This window comes from Scyliorhinus torazame, chromosome 2 (assembly GCF_047496885.1).
Source record: "Scyliorhinus torazame isolate Kashiwa2021f chromosome 2, sScyTor2.1, whole genome shotgun sequence".
In the NCBI taxonomy this organism is placed as follows: Eukaryota; Metazoa; Chordata; class Chondrichthyes; order Carcharhiniformes; family Scyliorhinidae; genus Scyliorhinus; species Scyliorhinus torazame.
In genome coordinates this window covers 164,770,045-164,792,984 of record NC_092708.1, presented here as the reverse complement: position 1 = coordinate 164,792,984, position 22,940 = coordinate 164,770,045, and the positions used below count along the sequence as shown (strand labels likewise).

The 22,940-nt window shown below is 43.6% G+C and overlaps 1 protein-coding gene across 3 annotated transcripts in view; it reads right to left on the bottom strand.

The window, feature by feature from the left end:
- The window catches only part of LOC140393121 (BTB/POZ domain-containing protein KCTD18-like), a 46,924-nt gene extending 24,250 nt beyond the window's left edge, over positions 1-22,674 (bottom strand). The window contains exons 1-4 of one of the 3 annotated variants that reach the window (XM_072479185.1): positions 22,414-22,674; positions 21,179-21,370; positions 12,511-12,722; positions 9,373-9,566 (exon numbers count right to left, since the gene is read on the bottom strand). In XM_072479185.1, coding sequence (XP_072335286.1) covers positions 9,373-9,566; positions 12,511-12,722; positions 21,179-21,335 — 563 coding nt within the window. In that variant the 5' untranslated portion in view covers positions 21,336-21,370; positions 22,414-22,674. Of the gene's footprint in view, positions 1-9,372; positions 9,567-12,510; positions 12,723-21,178; positions 21,371-22,315 lie in introns of all 3 variants that reach the window. The other 2 variants (XM_072479177.1, XM_072479195.1) reach the window with 2 other exon arrangements.
- Positions 22,675-22,940: the final 266 nt, after the last annotated feature.

The window sequence follows — 22,940 nt, the reverse complement described above, 5'->3', positions numbered from 1 at the left end:
ATCCCTCAGCATCTCACATAATGTTGTCCTGAAGTCACATTGTTCGCAATTTTCCGAGGCCTTGCTATGTAGGTTCAATGGTCCTCCCTGGGGCCCTCTCCGTGGAATTGAATTTAAATTGTTGCAGAATCACAGAGGGATTTGGGTGGTAGTGCCCTTTTACTAGATCCATGATCTTTATAAAGGAGCTTGTATCGAGGGTGTTTAGGGACGTTAGGCTATGGGTTAAATTATAGGTTTGGGTCCTACACGTGCTGAACAATATAATCTTCTTCTTCCCGCTTCCTCAACTCCATTTGCTCTGAAGAAAAATTCTAATCGCTCAACATACCGCACACAATCTTCAGCAGAGGTGTCAAAGGGATCCACTCTACCAAATACAAGTATTTCTGTCGCTCTCTTCTACTTCACAAGCTTGACTTCGACTGGAAGCTGGTTATCTTGCAATTACTGCTTTTTTTACCCCGTCGCCAAATTGGTTCCACCAGTCAAGTACAAACAATGAACATTTATTTATAATCTTTATTGTCACAAGGAGGCTTACATTAACACTGCAATGAAGTCACTGTGAAAATTCCCATGTCACCACACTCAGGCACCTGTTCGGGTACGGAAAGGGAGAATTCAGACAGTCCAATTCACCTAACGAGCACATTTTTCAAGACTCGTGGGACGAAACCGGAGCACCCGGAAGAAACCCACGCAGATATGGGAAGTGACCCAAGCGGGAATTGAACCCAGGACCCTGGCGCTGTGAAGCAACAGTGCTAACCACTGTGCTGCCCATGTATACAACATGCTATTTACAGAGTAGTGCAGCCTTGATACTGCCAGTCTCCCTCCTGATTCGAACGGAGCAGAAGCCCATGCTGCTCTGTTCCGTGATTCCAAGCGCTAGGTACTGACTGGACGAGGTTACATGACCCCTCAGAAGATCGCCCCTTAAAGAGGCCAGCTACTACACTTACCCTTCCCTTCCCACTGGTAGAAACAACACTATTGACTTTTCAGAGGGGCATTGGAGCAGGGGAATTGTCCATCAGAAGTTCAACTTCTCTGGCAATTCCCACTGAGTCATTATATTGGGACTGACAAAGGGTCCCATAGTTTATCATAAGGGGTACGTCTGCTCTCCAACTATTTGAAGACCCCAAGATTTGGACCATTATCGACTGAACATTTGCATTCTATAACATACAATTCTTATATATTGATCATTCATAAAGTATGAACAAAGAAATGTTAATTGTGATGTTAGGTTTAACTGCGGCGGCTGGTGAGGGTACCAACAAGAGAGAAAACCATGTCCTATAGTCCTAGTACTCACCTTGCCACAGACGCATCTGGCAATGGCAGCATTAATAGAAGTGACCATCTCACACTCCTTGAGAAGACAATGCCCCGCCTTCCTCTTGATGATACCCTCCATTGTCTTGTACAACGCTACCACCATTCTAAATGGGATAGTGTAGCCACTTAAAATGGCTAACTCCCGATTTAAAATGGCGAACTGCAAAGGCTGATGGGAAAGTCAGCCAACAGGACACAAACGAGCAGCTGCAGGTTGACTGTGTATTTACCTCTGGAAAGGCCAGACAAGATCGATACCAGCAACCATCAGCATAACAAAACACCAGCCATCTGCATACTAATGAGCAATCCCCGGGAACAATGAGCAACATTTAGACACATAAAGCAAAACCTGACTCTTTGGCGCCAGCAGAAGCCTGCACAAAAGGTGAACGACCACCTCAGGACAGCCCATCGATCAGGGAACCACTCCAGCATTGGAGAAAATCGAACCAAGTGATTGGGACAAAGTCCAATCACTTGGAACCAGGTACAGGGTCCGCCCCGAAAGGCTGGAAGCCCCTGGGGACTATAAGAATAAAGCCCAAGTTCAAATCGTTCTTCTTGACCGGGTCACTCAGCAACGCGAACCAACCCTTGACAGTGACCGGTTTAGCCGCCGCCGATATCCAGTAAGTCTTACTTCAACGCTCGCTACGAGATAGGCGCTCCTAGCTACCAATCTGTACCAACTTCGAATCCCGCAGACTCAGAACCCGAACGAAAGGCCATTTGTTATCCCTGACCTGGTGGGCCAGTTCCAAGTTAAGTATTGGCCTGTTAGCTGTAGAAGTAGCTTAGACGTAGAATTTGTACATGAGTAGTGATTACTGTGTATAATAAATGTGCTTTGATTTAAATCTTACTAAGCGGTGTATTGGATTATTGATCATTACTCGGACTTGAACCACGTGGCGGTATCATAAAGATACCTGGCGACTCAAGAGCAAAGGTGATAAAACAGAGCAATTAAACTAAGGCAAAAGTTAGCAACATTATTTGGCGACATCCTGACGGGACCCGATCTAGAAGTGGAAAATCACTCCGGGAGAACCCAAGAATTTGAATTAGAGATCCAATTGGAAACAGAAAACCACAAGTGTTCAAGCAGTTCTGATCAATACTCATAATTCGGAAGTGTGTTTATGCATGCGTAACTAACAGGGCGATAAGGTAAAACTGATAGATTTTTTGTTGCGACAAAACTGACGGAAGTTTGTATATCGGAAAGTAGCGAAAGCCGTACCCGTATTTACAGCACCGCCTTAGCTCCCCTGTTCCAAATTTAAAAGAAGCATTCGGATAGGAAAAGTGGCAATGCAGTGCCTAATGAACCCCGAGGAATTTGTGGTCGCTGCGACCAGCAGCAGTAGAGTGGGACAATGTCCCATTTGGGAGGAAGAGATCAGGAAATATCTCAAAGGGAAAGGATGGCCCCTTTGGAATGAATTCTGTGACAACGAGGAATCAGGTCCCGGGAGGATAGGACATACTTGGTGGGAGAACCTGAGCGAGATCCACAAAAAGAGCTTAGGGAAAGCTCGCAAGCCGATGGCAATCGTGTCCTGCTTGGCACAATTGCGAAGCACAGAGGAGGTCGTTAGGACGCTCTGGAAAGAAGTTGAGGGCATACATCGGATGAGTAAGGTCGATGTAAGCGAGGTAGAAAATGAGAATTTAGACTTGAGAAGGAAATTGGCAGCAAAAGATGGAGAGGTGGATGACGTCAAAAGGGCTCACCAGTCTTGTCTGGCGCACTTAAGCAGCTTCCAGTCTCAATACGAAAAGGCCTATCAGGACACGCAACGTGCAGTCCTGGCACGAGAAGAAATGGCAAAATAGGTAGAGGCATTACAAAAACAGTGTAGTGACCTCAAGGCAGCATTAAGAGCACTCCATGCTGCCACCACAGAACAAAGACAAAGCACATTAGACCACGCAAAGTGCCGGAAGCAGGTTGCAGAGCTGCAATCACTGCTTTCTGTTCAAAAAGGTTTTCAGGAAACCTTTGGAGAAAGATTAGATCAGGAAGACGGCCCTGATTGGGAAGAATTGAATGAAACAGCGCGGGGATATGTTCAGGGAATATGTGCGCAGAGAAAGCCACAAAAGAGAAAAGCGCCCCAACCCCCCCACACAGCAGATTGTTCAAGCTCCAATGAACCCAGTAACCACCCACCGCACAGCCACATCGGACGATGCGGAATTTCTATATTCCACCCCCTTAAGTGACCCAATTACGGGACGCGTGCGATAAGATCACACCGTTCCTCCCCACCTCAGACCCCCACCATTTCTTTGCCACAGTTAAACATCAGGCGACCATGTACGGCGAGAGCATGTAAAGCTCACCGTTTTAAGTTTAGACCCGTCAATAGCATCAGCCCTTCCCGACCCACAGAACGTAGGAGGAGGCACCCTTGCAGAAATGAATACCGCGATCCTGGATGCGATCGTGTACAACAGGGGTGACCCCGTAGGAGGCCTCAATAAGTGCAGCCAGGAAAAGACAGAACACCCCACAGCGTTTGCTGGACGCCTGTGGATTTATTTCACAGCAGTTTTTGGAAATTTAGAACGTGCCCATTTGTCCCAAGATGGTGTGGCCAAATGGACCCGCACCCTTATCTCCCATGCCACATAGGCAGGACAAAAAGCCTGTACGAATTATGACCCCTCAGAGGAAGCCCACAATGAGAAATGGGTTTTAAAAAGATTGTCCCGCACCTGGGAGCAGTCTGTACAAAGCAAACCCGCAGTTAAAAATCCCGAAGAACAGCAGGCAGAAGCAGACAAACCCGCAGTTAGGGAACCCGAGGAAGAGCAGGCAGACATGCATCCAGTTAAAGCGCACCAGAACCCCGCATGGGTAAACGAAGGAAGCAACAGCCCCCCCCCCCCCCCCCCCCCCCCCCCCCCAGAAACCACCGGAATGTAATAATTGCAGACAATTAGGACATTATGCACGAGAATGTCAAGCCCCCCTGAAACTGCAACAGGATCAGCCCACAAATGCCCCCCGAACCAGCGAAGACACCAACAGCCCCGACTCCCCCACCCAGGCAACCATACCCAAGGGAACAATGCACCGAAGAGCCTGTTCCACGTTATGTGCCCCAGGGGTCATGTTACAACTGTGGGCAGCCAGGACACTTCGCCCGAGATTGCAGGAGACCCCCACCAGCTAGACTAGCCCCCAGATATGAAAGAGAACACCACCCACAGCAGCTACAAGGTCCCAGCTGCCCCATGCAAACTGTGAGCGCTTATCCACCACTTCTCATGGCAGCGTTACCTCAGCAAGGCCACTTCATTTTTGTTTCACTCCTCCTTCCTCTCTTCTTCGGTCACGCTGCACTCCCTCCATATGCTAGTTACACCCCAGCCCAAATGTGATTTACGATGTCCCGTATTCTGATGGGACCTGCAGAATGTTTTATGTTGTTTGTAAGTTTGTTAAATGTTGTATGTCCGACAGGAGAATTGTTTCTCACTGCCCCACGCCTATTCGGCCGAAACCTCTTGAGGACTTGCCTACAGAGACTCACCATTGCCAGACACTAGTTCAGCAGAAACATCTGAGAGCTTGTCTGTAGAGCCTGGTTAAGGAACCAGACGCCCGTTCGTAACTGCCCTTCTGGTTCGAAGGTAGAACCACTACGGCAGCCCCACCACGATGACTACATTTTTTGCCCGTTCTTGTTGGTTGCTCAGGCAGTGGAGAAACGGCTTGGGACCCGCCCTGCCTGGGAACCCCCCCTCTGGTCAACTACGCTCAGGTAGGAGAGATACGGCATTGGTAGCCGTCCTACCCGGTGACTCCATCCAACTCTTACCCTTCGCGGCCCATACGCACCTCATTTTGGCACTTTCAGTTCAAAAAGTTTTGTTTTGTTTAGGCGACCTTTAGGTTGCAAACCACATGCTATTTACATCCTGAACCCTTTGGATGGTAAATTGCACAGTCTGCGAGACTGCTCGCACTGGTTCATTATTGGGAAGTGTGTCTTGTCATAAAATTCGATTTTTGAAAAAGAAAATGAGGGAGTCACACATAGTGACCAATTATAAAGGGAGTAATTGGCACTAAAGGACAGACACACTATCGTACAAGATATTAAACAAAGATAGTTACAGACACTATGCTTGTTTCCACAGAACTCCAGAAGCTCCTGGACCGGAGAAGAGAAGAAAGAAAAGGAAAGAGAAGAGCCATGAGGACTTCCTCCACATGGATCAGCATCATATTTATGGACATTTGGTTGCGAGTGAACGGGAACCCCATGACTTCAAGCCCCCCCAGCCGTTAATGTTTCACTTCCCCACAGTACCCAGAGCCCAGTCACCAGCGACACCACATCATCTTGGTGTGCCAGGTTTATAACCTGGTACTCTCTGTCCTATGTAATAGCAACATGACTGGTATTAGCGATACTCTGCTGCATAGTGCAGACTATGCGTCTACGGAAATGGGGAAGGAGAGCCTACCGCGCTCGAACCCCGGTATATAGGATCAGATCCCCTATGTTCGGATACGACCAGACCCCCAACCCCCGCGATCTATAATAAAGAGCATTCACTTGCGTTTATTGTAAATAAAGAAATGTAAAGAACTGTTCATGAGCAAATTGTACGATCCTGAGCTTGACTGCCAAGCCAGGAAGACTGATGTATAAAATGCTATGATTTTATTTGTATGGTTGAGGAAGTTAGGATGATGAAATGTTTAAGTGAGTGTAGTGTATTAAGAATAGTTAGAGGTTCCCAGTTTATTGTTTTGTAATGCATGTCCCTGTTTGACATAGCGCCCTTGGAATTGTTAGTTAAAATTTTTTTGCATAGCTATGGTCAGTGCAGAGGCCATGAAGGAAGTGTCCCCCCCAGGTCAGGGAATGGAAAGCAACATTGTTATGTGATCCTTCACGCTTCACGTTAGGATCACAAGGAGGGAATGTAGCCACTTAAAATGGCTAACTCCCGATTTAAAATGGCTAACTCCCAATTTAAAATGGCGAACGGCAAAGGCTGATGGGAAAGTCAGCCAACAGGACACAAACGAGCAGCTGCAGGTTGACTGTGTATTTACCTCTGGAAAGGCCAGACAAGATCGATAACAGCAACCATCAGCATAACAAAACACCAGCCATCTGCATACTAATGAGCAATCCCCGGGAAAAATGAGCAACATTTAGACACATAAAGCAAAACCAGACTCTTTGGCGCCAGCAGAAGCCTACACAAAAGGAGGTGAACGACCACCTCAGGACCGCCAATCGATCAGGGAACCACTCCAGCATTGGAGAAAATCGAACCAAGTGAATGGGACAAAGTCCAATCACTTGGAACCAGGTACAGGGTCCGCCCCGAAAGGCTGGAAGCCCCTGGGGACTATAAGAATCAAGCCCAAGTTCAAATCGTTCTTCTTGACCGGGTCACTCAGCAACGCGAACCAACCCTTGACAGTGGCCGGTTTAGCCGCCGCCGATATCCAGTAAGTCTTACTTCAACGCTCGCTACGAGATAGGCGCTCCTAGCTACCAATTTGTACCAACTTCGAATCCCGCAGGCTCAGAACCCGAACGAAAGGCCATTTGTTTCCCTGACCTGGTGGGCCAGTTCCAAGTTAAGTATTGGCCTGTTAGCTGTAGAAGTAGCTTAGACGTAGAATTTGTACATGAATAGTGATTACTGTGTATAATAAATGTGCTTTGATTTGAATCTTACTAAGCGGTGTATTGGATTATTGATCATTACTCGGACTTGAACCACGTGGTGGTATCATAAAGATACCTGGCGACTCAAGAGCAAAGGTGATAAAACAGAGCAATTAAACTAAGGCAAAAGTTAGCAACAATAGATTTAGAACAGATCTAGTAACTCAAAACATGATTCCCACGAGAAGCTATGAGTCATCACCAGCAGAACTGTATTCAACCACAAATCTGTAACCTCATGGCCTGGTATATCAGTCACTTTATCATTAACATCAAGTTCAAGTTTGAGGCTCAAGCCTCGTTCAATGAAAAGTGCAGGAAAGCATGCCAGGAGCAGCAGCTGGCATACCGAAAAATGAGGTGTCAGCCTGGTGAAGCTGTAATACAGGTCTACTTGCATGCCGAACAGTGGAAACAGAATGCTAAAAGGCAGGGTTAAGTAATCCCACAACTGACAGGTCAGATCTAAACTCCACAATACTGCCACATTCAGTGATGAATGATAGTAAACAACTAAACAATGAACGGCTCCACAAATGATGGTAGAGCCCATCATACTAGTGTAAAATATAAGGCTGAAGCACCTGCAATCATCTTCAGCCCGAGATGCTGAGTGGATGATCGATCCAGCCTCCTTCTGAGGTCCCCAGCACCATGGTCTTCAGCCAATTCAATTCACTCCACGTGATAGCAGGAAACGTCTGAAGGCACTAGATATTGCAAAGATTATGGACCCCGACAACAGTCCAGCAATAGCACTGAAGACTTCTGCTCCAGAGCTAGCTCTACCCCATGGCAAGTGGCTCCAGTACAGTTACAGCACTGGCATCTACACAATGTGGAAAATTGCCCAGGTTGTCCTGTGCACAAAAAGCAGGCAAATCCAACCTGGCCAATTACTACACCATTGGTCTACTCCAGATCACCAAAGTGATGGAGGGTGATTGTCAACTGTACTATCAAGTGGCACTAACACAGCAATAACTTGCTCACTGATGCTCAGTTTAAGCTTTTTGGTTCTACCAGGACCACTTGACTTCTTGACCTCATGACAGTCTTGGTGCAAACATGGGCAAAAGAGCTGAACACATGAGGTGAGGCAAGTGACTGCCCTTAATATCAAAGCAGCATTTGACCAACTGTGACATCAAGGAGCCCTAGCAAAACAGAAGGCAATGGAATCAGGGGAAATTCGCTACTGGCTGGAGTCATACCTAGTACAAAGGTTGCAGTTACTGAATGTCAAAGTAGTTCCTCAAAACAGCGTCCTAAGCTCAACCATCTTCAGCTGTTTCATCCATGGCCGTCCTGCCATAAAGTCAGAAATGGAGATGCCTGCTAATTGCACAATGTTCAGCACTATTCAAAACTCCTCAGATACTAAAGCAGGCTGTGTCAATTGTTATGGCCACATGAGAAGGGGTATATGACTCACCGATCTTCCCATTCCAAGTCTGACTCTAACAGGGTTTTTTTGAAGGATTTAGAACGATTTATAATAATAATAATAGCTTATTGTCACAAGTCGGCTTCAATGAAGTTACTGTGAAAAGCCCCTAGTCGCCACATTGCAGCGCCTGTTCGGGGAGGCCGGTACGGGAATTGAACCCATGCTGCTGCATTGTTCTGCATTACAAGCCAGCTGTTTAGACCACTGTGCTAAACCAGCCTCTAACAAATTTTCTCAACATGTGTTTAACCATATAAGTACTGACTGCAAAGAAACGAGTCTGACAAACTAATGCTGGCCTCGTCAGTGAATCCCACATCCTTTGAAATAATTCTTCAAAACTTTATCATTGATGAATTGAAGAAAAGGAACTAATTCACTTGTTGATTTATGGTGGTTAACAGTGGAAATCATAATCAACAAACATACAAAAAGTGTCATATGGCACAAGACCTACTGATCCATCAAACTCTCCAACAGAATTATGACATTCTCAATTAAAACAAGAAATACTTTGGCAGCTCAGCTTAACCAATGAAGGTACACATTTGCTAATATGAGAATTTTTCATAGGATGACTGAGCTCAATAGACTCTGAATCAACTAATATAACTTGGCTCGGAGAGCTAAATTTTAATATCTGGTAATTGCTAGACACAGATTGGCAGTAAAATCCCCAAAAGTTTTTTGGCAAGGAATTCAGGAGGCAGGATTCCACTAGTGTCTTGTGATTAATATAATTTACCAATCCCAATATTCTTCATGCAAAATGTCAGAGATCAAACAAGACATGCACTGCAAAGTGGAAAACTTTACATCTTATATACAATAAATGGTTGCCAGATCACCCACTTTTACCTCTTATAGATACTTCTACTTTTCATCCTGCCTCCCAGCTGCTTTTCAATGGCTCCGATCCCCTCAGTCTTTGATGCAAATACTCCGAGGATCTTGCTCTCACAACTGGCACCACAAGTATTGAGATAGTGCAGGATCCACACCGTGGGGTTTGTGCAGATTAAACCATAGGAGTCACATATGTCGGTCAATGCCTATATTCAATAAGTAGAACAATAACAAAAGAAACCATTGATTATTTGATATGATTGATGTAACTGCTTTAACTATACTTATCTTCCTATGGAGTGGTATTGAGATACATAAAAACTAATTTTTAAATTAGGCCATTATTGACAGTTTTCTTAGCCCCACAATGAAATTTCACTGTACTGCTAAATTGCATATGTAATACACCAGCTGACAGTGGCTTCTGATAGCAACATATTGCAAAAATTATAATCCCAAATCTAACTATACCATTGTAAAATATAGGATCAGAAGACACTATATTTCAATTTACCTCACTTCAATTGTAATTTTGAATAACAGAAGTGTCAAATGGATAGTGGTCAAGAGTTTTGTAAACAGTTGATTTGAGTTTCCGTTTTGGGCTAAATCAAAACATTACACCCAAATTGTGCTTGAAGTTGAGTTGGTGAGGTTACAGTTCCAAGTTTCTGCTAAAATGTATTTGCATAATCATAAGTATTATTTTTGGGGGGAACCAATGCAATCAAGCATTGTAAAATTATTCCTTTATTTTCCTATTCCTTGATGTTTTGATGATGGGAAAATTGAATTTTCAACCAGTACAAAAGGTTACACGATCACAAATGATTTTGGACATAGCCCACTTATGCTTACAATTCCCAATCTTCTGTGCTGGTTCGGCCACTCACTGGAATCAGAATGCAAAACTTGCCTAACTGAGCAGAAGCTCTACCCCAATATCCCATTGCCCAACTAAAATAAAAGTGTGAGGAAAGGAATAGGGTTCTCAAAAATAACACTGCTCTCAGTGATTAATAATTTTATTGTTGAAGCCTACAAGTGGTCACTAATGAATTGCCCTTTTTCTCACCGGGTAACCTCAACTTTTAGGATAAAACATTATAAAGTTGATTCATCTTAAAAATATCCCTTATCCCTTCTTGAATTGTTCATACAACCAATCTAGATCTTGTTTTTAAGATGTGTGTTAGAATAATTGTGGAAGTAAATCCGGTGCACACATATGGCAGTAACCACAGCGGCCACTCCGTGATTTAATTATAAAAGACCAATCTGAAATGAACATTGAGCAGGGTGGTAGGGTTGCACCCAGAGTGATTACTCATACAATATGCAGGAATAAGTTATAAGTTCACTGCAGTAAAGGATGCAACATGAATGGTTCATAGTTATTTTACAACACAGAATCAGATTCCAATCTGAGAAATACAAGCCATGAGAAAAAAACTATTTTTTGGAAAAAAATAAAAGCAGTCGTCGCCACTTTTCCAATTTTCTCCAAGACACTACCTCCCTCCAACTATACAGTTATGTGAATGTCAGATAATCTTTGATGACACAAACTATTAATCTGAATAGTCAAAGTGTCACGGTCCTCTATGACCACAGAGAAGTGTCAAACCCAAGGCCAATCAATCTTTGCTTCATCAAATGTTACATGCAACTTAAAGGTTTCTGGATAATAATGATCCAACTAAACTCTGGCCAGTTTTTCCCTTCCTACTCAATGTCCTATTGCAGTGCGAGCTGAGATCAGTTAATTTTAGAATAAAACCTGGATTCTGCTGGTCTGCATGGCCCAGTTACACCAGTAGAAAGAAAGAATCTGTACTTACATGGTGCTTTCACAAATGTCAGGACATCCTAAAGAACTTCATAGCCAATTAAATAGTTTCAGAAGGATAATCACTATACTGTAGGAAACATGGTGGCCAATTTTGCACACATCAAGGTCTCACATATAGTAGTGAGGTAATGACCCGAGATAAATATTGGCCAGGACATTGGGGTGAACTCCCATGCTCTTCTCCAAATAGTACGATAGAGTTTTTTTGATGTCCATCTTAGAGGATGAGGCTTCAGCTTCATCTGAAAGATAGCACTTCCAACAGTATAGCACATTCAACAGTACAGTACTCCCAACAGTACTGCACCAAAAGATTAATCAATATTATGACAAGTCTTTAGACTGGGACCTAAACCCACAGCCTTTTGACTCGGAGGCAAAAGTGTTACAACTGAGCCAAGGTCAATACTTGATAAACTTGCAGAGCTGCCAAGGAAGATCAAAAATCTAAGAATATTACTGGAAGGTGTTGTTTGGTCTGACAGAGTTAAGCTTGTTATACACTAGCTTCAATAAAATTGAAAATCTTTCAACATTGTTGTTTTCCAGGAAGGAAAATAACTCAGTAACAGGTGATTTAGAAAGAATTTGTCATCAATGAAGATCATAAAGAAAAGCTTTCATGATCGATTGTCAAAATAATGTTCAACACCGTTCTCCCCATAGAATCCCTACAGTGCAGAAGGCGGCCATTCGGCCCAATGAGTCTGCACCAACCCTCTGAAAGTGCACCCCACCCATCCCCACCTATAATAATAATCTTTAATAGTGTCACATAAAGGCTTACATTAACACTGCAATGAAGTTACTGCACTTCTTTGGACACAAGGGGCAATTTAGCATGGTCAATCCACCTGACTGCCACATTTGGATTGTCATTTATTTTCACTAGGTTTCAGAATTTAAAAAAAAAAAGCCTTATCTCTTTCATAGATCCCTACAGTGCAGGGGGGCATTTGGCCCATTGAGTCTATACCAACCCTCCAAAAGAACACTCTCCCCCGGTCCACACCATCCGATCCCCATAACCTAACCTGCACACCCCTGGACCCCGACAGGCAATTTAGCACGGCCAATTCACCTAACCTGCACATCTTTGAACTGTGGAAAGAAGCACCCGGAGGAAACCTACGCAGACACGGGGAGAATGTGCAGACTCCGCACAGACAGTGACCCAAGCTGGGAATCAAACTCAGGTCCCTGGCCCTGTGAGGCAGCTGTGCTAACTATTGTGCCATTGTGGCATTATAAAACAAATGACAAATTTCTGAGTAAACTTTGAGACAAACGTTACAAACCTTTTTGATTTCAATATTAGATCGGGAGCAATGTCTCTCCATCTCACTCGACAAATAGTCAGTCAAACTGTAGGGATAGGGAATGCCAAAGTAATCTGCCTCTTCCTGTAATGCTACACGTGTTCTCGCTTCCTCAGGGATGCAGAGCTCCCCGTGTAGATAATCCAAGAGATATTTGAAGAGTTTGCCATCTCGTTCAATAAGACAAGCCCCTATAATAAAAGATTAGATGTTTGACTCTAAAATTCAGCATTGCACATCTTAAATTCAAAGAGGTCAGTTGATCACTCAAGCAGTTTATCTTCCAACTAGTAAGCATCATGTTCGCCCACGACACAGCCAGGTAGATTGCCCAATTCTTCAGTGAGCCGTTGCACAGTAATTCAATATCACAAGCAAAGTGATCCATCTCACTTAATGGAAATATGGCTTCTTAAGCAAGAGGTAACTAGGTAGCCCAATGATTTTTGTTTATTTCTCTTCCCACACCTAGTGGAGCACAAGGCATACTTTCATCAGTTTCCATGCGAGTTTTTACCTGGAACAGGTTGCTAAGCTGGTCGCCAGAGCATATAGCTGGAGGGACACCATTCTACATCAAGCATGGCTGATCAAGAATCTCTCCCGCTCTTACCACCTGCCAGTGGCATGTGTCAGAAGGGTTTTGCAAGTTGCTACTCAACCTGTTGACCACGTTATGAATGCACCTTCCTTGGCCTGGAGTGGAACTGGAAGCTGGAGCTTCTGGCTCAGAGGCATGGAGGCTACCCACTGAGCCACAAGCCCTCCAACCTAATGGTTGTTACTGAACCACTAATCCAGAGGTGTGGAATAATGATGCAGAATTCAAATCCCAGCATGGCAGTTCAGGAATTCAAATTCAATTAAATAGAATTGGATAAAAAGATATTTTTCAATAATGGTGACCATGAAACTATCAAATTGTTGTTGGAACCCAGCTGGTTCACAATGTCCTTTATGAAAGGAAAGATGAATTATGGAGAGTTGTATTTAATCCTAGTTAAGTAGGTTGCAGAAAATATCTTACCTGGTCTGGTCTATATGTCCAGACTGATAGAAATGTCATTGTCTCTTAATTGCCTTCTGAAATTACCTTGCAACCTAGTCAGTTGTATTTCAGAAGTTGGTTAAATACAACCTTTTGAAGGGCAAACAGGGATGGGCAATAAGTGCTGGTCTTACAAGCAGCACACCCGTGAATGAATAAAAAAGAACCACGTGTCCGACTGACCCATTTAGAATGCAACTTAACAGTTTTTTCAGAGACATCTGCAGCGCAGACTTAAGGGAAGGTGGGGGAAAAGGAGCTCAAAAGCTATGGCACATTTCAAGAGAATGGCACTCCGGTCTAAGCAGGAACTTACATTATATACATTTCTATTATTTGCTATTAGTTGGTGATGAAGCAAAAAATACTCAAGTGCGATAAAATGAGAGATGTCTATAGTAAAAGTAACATTTCATAAGGGAGCATCCTGAAAATATAGAACTCCAAATCGTTCACTTCTACTTCTGGGATCCATGTGAGAGAGCTGCCTCAAAAATATTCATTACTCTGGCCAATGTTTAAATGATTTAATGCTTCTCTCCCCAGTCATAGGCAGAAAAGCACCGACAGTCACTTCTCTTCCCACTTTCGTTACTTCTTGCATTCCTTAAGGATATAGCCTTCGTCCCCTATTTCTCATCTACATGCTGCCCCTCAGCAACATCAGGTTGATCAGAACCACAACACGTCAGGTTCCATATGTGCACCGACTTCACTCACCTCTGCCACTAACCCATCTCTTTTATCTCCTTCACCTTCTTTAAATCGCCACACTACTCATTTGACTTTGAGTAGATGAGCAGAAATGTCCTCCCAACTAAATATTAGGATGACCACCAGACTTTGGTGCCTGCTACAAACTCCATTCCTGAGGCACCAACTTTATCCCGCACCTGGCAACTGTTTACAGGTGAACACCACTGTTGGCAAACTTGTATTGTATTTGTCGCCAAGACGAACATCAAAGTGCATATCCACTTTATCACCAAGATTGCCTACATCCAACTCCATAAAAACACCTAATTCTACAGCCTGCCTCAGTACACATGCTGCTGAAACCCTCATCCATGCCTTTGCCACCTCTAGACTTGACTGTTCCAATGCATTACTGGTCAGCCTCCCATCTGCCACCCTCCATAAACTTGTGCTCATCCAGAGCTCTGTTGCCTGTATTAGAAATCGCACTGTGCCTGCGGTGGTTGATTTGCACTGGATCCCAGTCAAGCAACATCCCGATTTTAAATTTGTTTTCAAATCTCTACGTGATCTCGACCCTCCATGATGCTAAAACCGTTCTATGATTCTTTAACTCTTTATCTCAGTTTCCTTCAACAGTCCTACAACCCTCTGTTAAGTGCATTCTTCTAATTCTGGCCATTCACACATTCCGGATTGTTAAAGATAGCAGATTTGACCATAATATTTGTTGGGATACTGGTCAAGAACCACAAACAATTTTTTTAAATTTGCATAACTGTGAGGAAAGTATACTTCACCCAGGAGTGAAGACTCTGACGAATAGTCAAAACACGGAATTAACCACATCAAAATTAACAAAAATAGCGTCACAAAGATCAATTAAACAGTTCTTCAACAAAAGAAAAAACGTGATCTCACTATCTATAACTGCTACTAACTCTAATTAAACAACCCAATATAGTTCAATGCTACTGATAAATAAAGTTAACAAACAGATTACTTGCTTAGCTGTGGAGAGATAGTTCCCTTCAAGAGCAGATTTGAAACACTTCTCCTCAACCTTATGGTATTTGGCAAAACTACTGTTCGACTTAAAATCCTTCTATCTTGTCTGACTCAAAATCCTATGGCAAACTGCAAAACTACAGGCAGACCTGGCTCCTTTCATTAATGACATCATCTCTATTCCACTATTTTCCGCAATCTACTTAACTAGGATTAAATACAACTCTCCATAATTCATCTACCCTCCAGGGAATCTCGAGCAAACAAAGCACAATAGATAGAATGGTTTTCTGGCACATTTATGCCATTTCCTATCTCTATCGCTTGCATTTTAATCCTGCTCCCAGTAGAATTTCCGGGAAACCTCGGTTCGGTCACCATAACCGAGTAGGGGATTGCAGTCAACACACGCCGGTTCAGAAAGTGATGTGGCACCAACCAAAGCAGCTGATCGGTGAGTAAGTCCCGGTAAGTAATTTCAATCTATTAAAATAATTAATTGCTTAATAGCAAGGCTGGGGCTAAAAAAAAAGAGTTTAGAATAGTACTGTACAATTATAATAGAAGTGTTTGGTAAGAACCAAGTTTCCTAGCTAACAAAATAAGGCCCCTAGCTAATGTAACTTTTTTTAAGGGAATAACTAGCTTAATTGAGAGGGATGTCATGGCAGGAGACCTCAGACCCGTGATATTCTGCTCCTGCACAATGTGGAAAATGAGGAACAATCCCAGCGTCTCTCGTGACCATGTGTGCTGAAGGTGTGTCCAAATGCAGCTTCTAGCTAACCAGATTTCAGAACTGGATCTGTGGATGTACTCACTATGGAGCATCCGCGATGCTGAGTAAGCCAAGGATAGCATGTTTAGTGAGATGGTCATACTGCAGCTGAGGATTGCACAGGCAGAAAGAAAACAGGTGACCATAAGGAACAGTAAAAGACTCAGGAAGGTAGTGCAGGAGTACCCTAGGGCCATCCTCCTTTTAAACAGACATACCGCTTTGGATACTGTTGGGGAGGATGGGATGGCCTTTCAAGGGAAAGCAACAGCAGCCAAGCTCACAGCACCATGGGTGGCTCTGCTGGTCAGAGGGACGGAAGGAAAATGAGTGGTAAGGCTATAGTGACAGGGGATTCAATAGTTAGCGACATAGACAAGACGCTTCTGTGAATCATGTTGCCTCCCTGGTGCCAGGTTCCGGGGCGTCACGGAGTGGCTGCAGAACATTCTGGAGGGAAAGTGAACAGCCAGTGGTCGCGGAATGCATTGGTACCAACGACATAGGTAAACTAAGGGATGAGGACCTATAAGCTGAGTACAGGAAGTTAAGAGATCAATTAAAATGCAGGACCTCAAATGTAATGATCACAGGATTGCTCCCCATTCCATATGCTTGCGAGAGCAGGAATAAGAAGATTAGCCAAATGAATACATGGCTGGAGAGATGGTGTAGCCGAGAGGGATTCAGATTCTTGAGGCACCTTGGACTGGTTCTGGGGAAGGTGGTAACTGTACAAACAGGACGGGTTGCACCAAGGCAGAGTTGGGACCAATGTCCTTGTGGGGGCTTTTGCTAGTTCTGTTGGGGAGCATTTAAACAGGTGTGGCTGGGGAAGGGATCCCACGAGTAGGATCAGATAGGTCAGATTCAGATCAGGAAAATGGAGGTAGAACATCAGCTAGTGATGCAGAAGACATTGTGAAGGACATGGAATTACAGGAGAAGCAAAGTTTTAAATGTGTCCAGTAAGGGAAATTGACGTGGTTAAACTGTTTATACTTCAATGCAAGCACCATTAAAAACAAGGTAGATGAGTTAAGGGCACAGGTAGACACATGGCAGATGGACGTCATTGCAATAATGGAAACCTGGCTAAAGGATGGGCAAAATTGATAGCTCAATATCCCTGGTTACAAAATATTCAGAGTGGGAGATAAAAAAGGAGGCAGAGTGGCAGAGTAGCACTAATTGTTAAAGAATCAAGTCCAGTTGCGAGAAGGGATGAGATTATAAACGGCTCAACATACAAGGCTTGATGGGTTGAGCTTAGAAATAAAAACGGGGCAGTCACACTACTGGGAATATACTACAGACCCCTGAATAGTGAAAGGGAGACAGAAGAGCAAATATGTAGGCAAATTTCTGCATGTAAGAACAAGAGGGCAATAATAGTCGGAGACTTTAATTATCCCAATAGCAACTGGAATTAGAATATAAGGGGCACTGAGGAAGAAAAATTCATGCAGTGTGTCCAGGAATGTTTTTTCAACCAATTAGTGGCAAATCCAACGAGAGAAGATGCAATTCTAGACCTAGTCTTGGGGAACTATAAAGGGCAAGTGGGTGAAGTGACAGTTGCCGACCATATCCGGGATAGTGATCACAATTCGGTTAGATTTAGTATTAGCATGGAAAAGGACAGAGATAAAGCAGGAGTAAATGTTTTGAACTGGGGAAAGGCTAATTTTGCAGGAATGAGAAGGGACTTGGCTGAGGTGGGCTGGACAGCACTGCTAGAGGATATTCAGTGGAAAACCAGTGGAAAGCATCAAAAAGTGTGATCCTAAATGCACAAAGTAGACATGTCCCCCCCCAAACATAAGAGTGGTAGTGCCAAATCTGGACCCTGCCTGGTTGTCTAGAGGAATACAGGAGGAAATCAAACTGAAACAGTGTACGATAGGCAAAAAGAACTAAGCACTATAGCCTAGACAAATATAGGAAGTGCAGGGACGAGGTTGACAAATACATGAATAGGATGGGAATAGAGAGATACGGACCCTGGAAGTGCATAAGATTTTAGTTTAGACGGGCAGCATGGTCGACACTGGCTTGGAAGGATGAAGGGCCTGTTCCTGTGCTGTATTTTCTTTGTTCTTTGAATTATTTTGTCTCTGTGCTTACAAAGGAAAGCGATGATGCTGATGTAGTAATCGAGGAGGAACACTGTGAGATATTGGACAGGATAATCATAAAGGAAAAGGAAGTACTCGAAGTCCTTGAAAGTTGATAAGTCACCAGGGCCAGATGGATTGTTTCCAAGGCTACTGAAGGAGGTCAGGGAGGACATAGCAGATGCTCCGAGGATGATTTTCCAATCCTCACTAGATAGAGGTGGTACCGGAGAACTGGAGATATGCAAACGTGGTTGCATTCTTTAAAAAGGGATCAAAGGAAATGCCAAACAATTATAGGCCAGGTAGTCTTACAACAGTGATGGGCAAATTAGTAGAATCAATCCTGAGAGATAGCACGTAGAAAGGCATGGACTACTCAAGGATGGACAGCATGGATTTGTTAAAAGATGATCCTGCCTCACAAATTTGACTGAATTCTTTGAGGAAGTGACAAGAAGGGTTGATGAAGGTAGTGCAGTGGATGTTGTGTGAATGGATTTTTTAGCAAGGCGTTTGACAAGGTCCCACATGGCAGATTGGTCAAAGATGTAAAAGCCCATGGGATACAGGAAAATGTGGGAAACTTGGTAAATAGTTGGATTCATAACAGGAAACAAAGGGTAATGGTCGATGGATGCCTTTGCGAATGGAAAGTTGTTTCACAGGGCACGGTGTTGGGACCCTTACTGTTTGCGGTATATATCAACGATTTGGACATGAATGTGGGGGGCAAAATTGGGAAATTTATAGACACCAAGATTGGCCGAGTAGTGGATAGGGTAGAGAATAGCCACAATCTCCAAAACAATATAAATGGGTTGGTGGTGTGGACGGTAAAATGGCAAATGGACTTTAACACAGAGAAGTGTGAGGTCATGCATTTAGGAGATCAAACAGTTATAGGGAGTACACAATAAATGGGAATATACTGAGGGGGTAGATGAAGTGAGAGATTATGGTGTGCAAGTACAGAAGTTGCTAAAGGCAACAGTTCAAGTAGACAAGGTTGTAAAGAAGGCATCTGATATGCTCTCCTTAATTGGCAGAGGTACAGAATATAAAAGTAAGGATATAATGTTCGGATTGTATAAAACACTGGTGATGCCACAACTGGAGTATTGTGTGCAGTTCTGGTCAACACATGACAGGAAGGATGTAATCTTGGAACTCCGCCCCTAACAGCATAGTGGGTGTACCTACACCTGAAGTACTGCAGCAGTTCAAGAAGGCAACTCACCACCACCTTCTGAAGGGCAACTAGGAATGGGCAATAAATGCTGGCTTAACCAACACACACATCCTGTAAATGAATTTTTAATTAAATTGGTCCGGATAGTTCAGAGGAAGTTTACAAGAATGTTACCAAGGCTAGAAAAGTGTAGCTCTGAGGAGAGTTTGGATAGGTTGAGGTTATTTTCCTTGGAACAAAGAAGGTTGATGGGGGGACTTCATTGAGGTGTACAGAATTATGAGGATAAGAGATAGAGCGTATAGGATCAAATTGTTTCCCTTGGTGGAGAAATCTAGAACCAACGGGCATAGATTAAAGATAAGTGGCCGGGTGGAGGGGACATGAGGAAGAACCTTTTTACACTGAGCTACTGGGTCTGGAATTCACTACCCGAGTTGGTGGTGGAGGCAGAAATCCGAAACTCTTTTAAAAATGCTGTAAACATCTATGACTCGAAGTTAATCCATTGCTACAATTAAAATCAAGATTACAGTAGCAAGTTGCCAAACAGATCAAGATCAAGTTTTGCACACAACCTACAGATTCTGCCCTGAAATCACAAGTTCAATAAAACATTCAAGTTACATTACAAAATTAAAACACCTTCACATGTGAATACCACACAAATTCTCAAGCTTCTGTGAGAAAGTAATCACTGCCACTACATTGCAATTGCTTCTACCGAAATTCTGAGTGAACAGATGCAACTGAAAGGGAAACACTTTTGGATCTCATGTTTGAAATAAGACTCCACTTTCTTACATCAGAAGTCTTAGAACATAGAACGATACAGCGCAGTACAGGCCCTTCGGCCCACGATGTTGCACCGAAACAAAAGCCATCTAATCTACACTATGCCATTATCATCCATATGCTTATCCAATAAACTTTTAAATGCTTGTCTTGTTCCCACATAAAACTCAGGAAGCTCAAAATGAAACAGAGTTAAACATCATTAATGAACTAACAAAAATGTGTTATTCAAGAATAATGGTGAGTGTGTTCTAGGTGCTGTGAACAGTTAATCCTGATCTGGCAATGATTAGATTTTAAAACCCTCAGCCCAGTTTTTAAATCCCTCCATGGCTCACCTCTTCCTATATACGCGATCTCCTCCAATCCCAGAGCCCTCTGAGAAATCTGTATTTTTAAAATTCTGTTCTCCTAAGCATCCCTGATTTTGATCACTCCACCCTGGTGGTCCTGCCTTCAGTGGTCAAGGCTGTAAGCTCTGAAAGTTAGTCCCTAAATTTCCACCTCTCTCCTCAAGACATAGATCCCTGACCAATTTTTTGTCAGCTGTCACCTTATTGATTCAGTGTCAAATTCTGTTTGTGAATACTGCTGTGAGCACTTTGGGACATTTTACTACGTTGAAGGTGCTAAATAAATGCAAGTGTTGTTGCTTCACATACTGCAGATAAAACATGAGTTGGGCCAAAACTGTCAGTAGCAGAAAAGCAGCAAGGTAAACATCCTTTTCCATAATCAAGTTGTCTTTGCTATGTACTTGGTGTGAAAACAGGGCAATATTCCGGCATATTCATTTAACTATTAGTGTAGTTTTAATGAAGTGTTCCTACACACCATTTAATATTGCACATGACTATCTTCATAGAATGAATCAGAGATTCACTGACATTAACACTTCACTAATTTTTCCCAAATAAATGTGTTTTGCTTATAAACAAGGAAAAATAGCTACTGGAAGCTTGTAAGTATGCCACATAAATTGGTATGATTGGCAACGGCATAATTTTCATTACCTGATTCATCTAGTTTCAAAGGAAATCGTCCGCTAAACATTGCGCTAAGCATCGAGTCTTTAAAACGGCAAAGAGAATTGCGTCTGGCTGTATACAAACAACCTCCCACATTCAATCTGAGAATCTCAGAAATAACTTCCCTCTCACAAGGCTCCATGGCGTACAATATCCAATCACTTCATCGCTGAAATTCTAAATGCAGAAAGCAAACAAAAATTAACAATTTGTTGTTGCAAAAATTATAAGTGCATTGTTGCAAAAAATTAACAGTTTGTTGTTCGGGCAGCACGGTAGCAAAGTGGTTAGCACGGTTGCTTCACAGCTCCAGGGTCCCAGGTTCGATTCCTGGCTTGAGTCACTGTCTGTGCAGAGTCTGCATGTTCTCCCTGTGTCTGCATGCGTTTCCTCCGGGTACTCCAGTTTCCTCCCACAGTCCAAAGATGTGCGGGTTAGGTGGACTGGCTGTGCTAAATTGCCCTTAGTGTCCAGAAAGGTTAAGTGAGGGTTACTGGGTTACAGGGATAGGGTAGATAAGTGGGCTTGAGTAGGATGCCCTTTATAAGGGCCAGTGCAGACTCAATGGGCCGAATGGCCTCCTTTTGCACTATAAATTCTATGATTCTATGAAGATAACTCAAATGTTACTCGGCATTTAAGATTGTCACCCTAAGCATTACTCACTCGCCAGAACACAAGTCTGGTAATTACAAAACAGTAACTAGTTTAAAGTTGGTAATATCCAAAAGCATTATTTTGATTGTGCACTTGTGAAGTACTTTGGATTTCTTTATGATCGAGGTCTTATACAAGAGCTCTATGTATTGCACAATTAATGTACCAAAAAAATGCTACTCAGCCATATCATACAGAAATCTATGAAAGGCAACACAAAACCGATATTAGCTTTGATGGCATGTTGCAATTATTGCAAATTATTTACAGGGTCTAATGAGTCAATGGCCTTGAGATTAGCATCCTCATTTGTCCTACCCTAATGGGCCATGAACGAGACTTAATCATAAGCAGAGTTGCCATTGAAACTGATCCACTTTAACTTCATCGGGACCTATCAAATCCCGAGTATTTTCAATAAACTTCAGATTATTTCCATTCACTCCGGGAGAGGGAATTCCTCACAGTCAATCTCTTTACTTCACTCCCGTTGATCTACATCTCAGCAGCACGACTTGAAGGCGAACCACTGGCCTCCATCTCCTCCGCTATGCTTCACTTACCTTCCTCCCAGATAGGCGCACAATGATGACACGCCAACAGTCCAGCGCAACCGCGACGCTCGATTCTCTGACAGCTTCCTCTCTCCAACCTGGATCTCCGTCCGCTTTACGCCCTAGCGGCCGGAGTGCAGCAGGCTGCCAGATCCTGAAGCGGGGGAATGGATTGCGGGATGATCTCCGTCTGCTTTGCTCCCCGGCGACCCGAGCACAGCAGACTGCCTCGCCGTCGCGGGTCCCGGTGTGGGGGGAAGGGAAATGGATCGCGGGTTGACCTCCGTCCACTTTGCCCTCTGGTGGTCGGAGTACAGCAGGCTGCCTCGCTGTATGGGATGACCGCCGTCTGCTTTGCCCCTGGCGGCCGGAGTAGGAAACGTTTCTGCATCTTGCTGTGTTTCGATATGCTCCACAAGGCTCCAGTGTCACCATGGTCAACTTGAGCATGATCAGTTGATCTTGACTCTAAGAAGTTAAATTCTACTTTACTACATCTTGGGGGGGGGGGGGGCGGTGCAGTGGTGATACTACTT